Source organism: Lottia gigantea (genome assembly GCF_000327385.1).
Source record: "Lottia gigantea unplaced genomic scaffold LOTGIsca_863, whole genome shotgun sequence".
NCBI lineage: Eukaryota > Metazoa > Mollusca > Gastropoda > Lottiidae > Lottia > Lottia gigantea.
The window spans coordinates 7,590-12,176 of NW_008710844.1; the positions used below are offsets into that span (position 1 = coordinate 7,590).

The window sequence follows — 4,587 nt, forward strand, 5'->3', positions numbered from 1 at the left end:
TCAGAGAAATAGGCCTGTATGAACTGCATAGACTTTTATCTTTCTGCGGTTTTTGGAAGAGGAATGACCATTGCCGTTTTCCAACTTTCCGGAATTGTACCATTATACCATGATTTGTTGAATAATTCTAGTAGAACTGTAGACTCTTCCATTGGTAACTCCTTTAACGTGCTGTACTTGATATTATCTTCACCAGTAGCGCTGTCTTTCTTACTGTACAGTGCTTTCTTCAGCTCGTCGAGGGTGAAGGGAGCGTTAAGATCCCGTTCATCCTCTAAGGGCGAATGATGAATTGGAGTGTGGTTGGTGTAGAAGGTCTTCTTGTTCTTTAGAAATTCTTTGGTATGGTTGGTATTAGCACTGCCGTCAGCATAACATTTGGCTAACAAATTGGCTTTTCCTTCATTGCTGTATTCTGTGGAATCCCTGTAACAAAGAGTTGGAATGGAAGAATTAGATTTTTTACCAAGCATTGAGTCTATTTTACCCCAGACAGATCTTAGGTAGGCAGAACTCCTGCCAGTGCTTTGTTTGTGATTCACGCAACAGAGCAGCTGTAGAGGCCTTGACCGCTAAGTATTCTGCCTTGGTATAACGGTCCGATTTCCTCTGAAACCGTCGAAGAGCCCGCTTGCGAGCATCCACGGCAGCCTGGAGTTCATCGGACCACCAAGACTTGGGTGACCTACGTGCAATGCCATCCTTAGTCCGGGGAATAGAGTCCATAGCAGCGTCAGTAATAACCTGAGTCAACTTCCCAGAAAAACTAGAGACGTCCTCGTCCCTTGCCAGATCTAGCTTGGAACGAGTGAAATGACGCCTAAAGAAATCCCAGTTAGCCTTCCCTAGTCTTCATTTGCCTTGACACATGACTTCCTCCTTCACAACATTGCGTGACAGCGTGATTTCAATGACAACATGGTCACTTCCAAGGGTCTCACTGGTTGCTTCCCACGTACAGTCTTTAGCTAACCGACTGCTTACTAATGTGAGATCGAGATGCGAACCAAGAGGAGCAATTGCACCAACATAAGTAATGCTACCATTATTTATGCTAACCAGGTCATTGGCCTCAATGAACTTGTCTACCATTAGTGTCAGTTGTTGGCGAACCCCACAATACGTGTTTGGTGTTGAAATCACCAAGCACAATATTGTCGGTCCCGGGCAACTGATCGTAAACATACTGATATTCACTGAATCGTTGAGGTTTGCCTTTGACTTCGGGTCGATAAATATTAACGATAGAAAAAAACCTTTGACTTTTCGGTAAAGGATACCGCCTTGCCTCCAGAGGAGCGATGGTTTTCAGAGGAACCTCACTATGGGATATACCATTTTTGATGTAGATGGCCAGACCCCCACCACTTCGATGGTTGAGAGCATTAGGTCTGTTTAATCTGATCAGAGTATAACCATTGATGATAGGGTCTTTATTCCGTGAACCGAGCTTGGACTCTTGGAGAAAAACGGCATCATACTGCTTCCTTTGTAGTAGCTGTACCAGTTGGGTCTTTCGTTCAGGTACGTTCAGACCATTGATGTTCAGCTGTATAAACCTGAAATTGAATGTAAAATAATTAATGACTTAATGGATCAGTATGGTTTTAGCATGGGGTTTGGGGTGCCGTAAAAACCTCTACGTCCATTTCCGTTACTGAGCCAGTGGGCAGTGGTCTAGCTAGCGTGGTGCTTCTACAGCGCACATTCACGGGTCTGGAGCCTGTACTTCTGCAGATGCTCCTTGACTGACGAGGTTGGTCACTCGTGGATACCGCCTTTACTTTTCTTGGCGTTTCCACCGATTGACCCACTACGTCGGTCTTCGGAACAAAGATATCTTCTTCTTTGGTTTGGTATCCTTGTTTGGTGGTTGTTGGTTTGTGACGTGGTCGGCACATACTTTGGCTACCTCGCCATGACGTCTTTCGGATTGATTTCACCAGCCTTGGTTCTGGAACTGATTGCTACTGCAACCAACCTGCAACAGAAATCAAAAAATTACATTCTTGGACTTACACAGCTTGGTGCTGTGCCCCTCTCAACACTTTTCGCAGCAAACTTTGCTGCGACAGAACTTCTCCAAATGACCCAACTTCTGCCATTTCTGGCATCTTCGTACCTTGGGGATGTAAGGGTGGAGCTGGTACCTGGAATATAGAAGGGGAAGAGGACCATTAGGTACTTTCCCGCTTGCGAAGGTTAGTTGGACAGTCCTAACGGACTTGCCCTCTCGAGGTTTGTAGAGGTATAAACCCTCTACAGCGTGATTGTGGAGTTTAAGATCCTCCAGCAATTCACCCTCAGAGTACTCGGAGGGGACGCCATAAATGACGACCCGTTCCGTCTTGTTGAAGGTGGACATGGCCGAGTCCACCTTCATCCCACACAGTGCTGTTTGATTTGCAGCCTAAACCGCATCTGCCAGGAACTCAAAATTCAGCCTTACGTTGCCGTTAGCCAGGACTTTGACCTCCGGAAGAGAGCTATACTTCCACTCTTTCCGGACGAAGTCGCCGATAACCTTCGAATTCGTGCTGCCGAAAGTTTTGCCCCCGCTTGGCTTCACTATCACGATATTGGAGTATTCCGGCCTTGCTACCCTGGGTTGCATGGTAGCAGCTGGCCGACTCGCAATATCGGCATAGCTAACCTTGGTGGATTGTTGGAAAGAGGCCATTTCAACTGAAATAGAAGGTTTGATTAGTATAAAATACAAAATACAATACAATAAGACAGATAAGAGATAACTATCAAGAATGCCTTGCAGATTGTGCAAAAATTGATAGAATGAAAATGAAAAGAGAACAACGAAACAAAACGAAACCTAGTGAAAGCTTTGTGAGGACAGCTTGAATTTCTTCTGCCAAAGAAATTGTCGGCCGCCCAAAGAAAAGATAAAAGAAAAGAATAAAAAGCAACGAACTCACAGTAATTAATGGCGGGTTTAAAAAGTTGATCGAGTAATACTTAATTGATACTTGACAGTAATCCGTTAATCCAATTTCACCAATCCAGACTAGAGAGAGAGCTAATTAGTTGTTCACAGTACGAGTGTCGAACTAATTATGTGATTACACAATGCGACGATAATTGCACTTATAACCCTTCCAACCGCATCAAAACTATTTGTTGCTATTATAGGCAGATGGATATACACTTATCAATAAAACTTGTCCTATTATCGTCAATGAGAACTTGAAAATGGCACTCTTTTCCAAATGACGCTATTAAAGCACGCGTTTTCACTTCGGCTGTACCACATTGACATTGAGAAATGACTAGGAGTTTACCTCTAGCAGACGATTTTTCTTTCTAACATTCATACGTATTCACCTATTAAACAGGAGACCGAGATATTATCCTGTCCTATCTACTACCTATCGCCACATCTTACGGGCACGTTCTATGGTCACATCCATTAAAGTGTAAGTGATGTTTCAAAATCAAATCCCCCCTCCCTTCTCTTTTGATTTTCGCATAGTTGTTTTTCTTTTGGTTGTTTGATGTCGGCGACTTTTACAGATATAACTACTTTGCCTTGTTCTATTTCTATTTAGTTCAGTGCGCATGCGCAATTTACCATTTTCTATCACATGGGTTTGTTTATACGTCACAATTACGATGATAAAGAGTGTAACTGGGTCATACCAGGGGGCTTTGATGTATGGTAAGTCTAGGGTACTTAATGGACTTACGGACTTTTCTCCACTTGTATTACTCACGTAATACATATACTAAAATTGGAACGATACAGAGAAGATTAGCATGGCCCCTGCGCAAGGATGACACGCAAATTCGCGAAGCGTTCCATATTTTTCGAATCTTGATACGAGATCCTTTTTACAAACCCTTATCCTAACGCCCGGTATATGATGCTATTTCTTTTTTAATTTCGATGTTTCTTTGGGAGCAGCTTCAAGGCAGTTCTCTGAATGACAGCACGGTTATACATAGGCCTAATTTAGGTAAACAATAATACAACGTCATAACAATCGCCGCTTAAAACAATTCAATGCATTTTTCTTGCTTTTGATGCCAGTATTTTAGGTTGAAGTGCCGAAGAGGTAGTGTATAATCCGAAGATCGAAGATCGCAGACCTGTATAATCCGAAGATCGCAGACCCCAACTATAATCCGCAGACCCCCTATACTATATTCGGCAGACCCAACTATAATCCGCAGACCCCCTATACTATATTCGGCAGACCCAACTATAATCCGCAGACCCCCTATACTATATTCGGCAGACCCAACTATAATCCGCAGACCCCCTATACTATATTCGGCAGACCCAACTATATTCGGCAGACCCCCTATACTATATTCGGCAGACCCAACTATATTCGGCAGACCCCCTATACTATATTCGGCAGACCCAACTATAATCCGCAGACCCCCTATACTATATTCGGCAGACCACATATAGGGGGCCTACTTTTTTTTATTTTTTGAAGCCATTTTTTGAAGCAATGTTTGGATATGCGTCGATATTTAGACTTAGGGATGAAATCATCTAGACATCCAGAGGTATGTACAAAACATTGTAATCTCCACCTATTACGTTTTACTGCAAAGTATTCAAAA

General features: G+C 43.1%; 1 protein-coding gene across 1 annotated transcript; it reads right to left on the reverse strand.

Moving 5' to 3' along the window:
* Window positions 1-1,072: 1,072 nt before the first annotated feature.
* LOTGIDRAFT_176256 (hypothetical protein) lies at window positions 1,073-2,680 on the reverse strand (the record flags this gene model as incomplete). Its single annotated transcript, XM_009067819.1, has 2 exons — window positions 1,073-1,559; window positions 2,493-2,680. 2 exons carry the CDS (start codon window positions 2,678-2,680, stop codon window positions 1,073-1,075), a joined length of 675 nt encoding a protein of 224 aa, XP_009066067.1.
* Window positions 2,681-4,587: the final 1,907 nt, after the last annotated feature.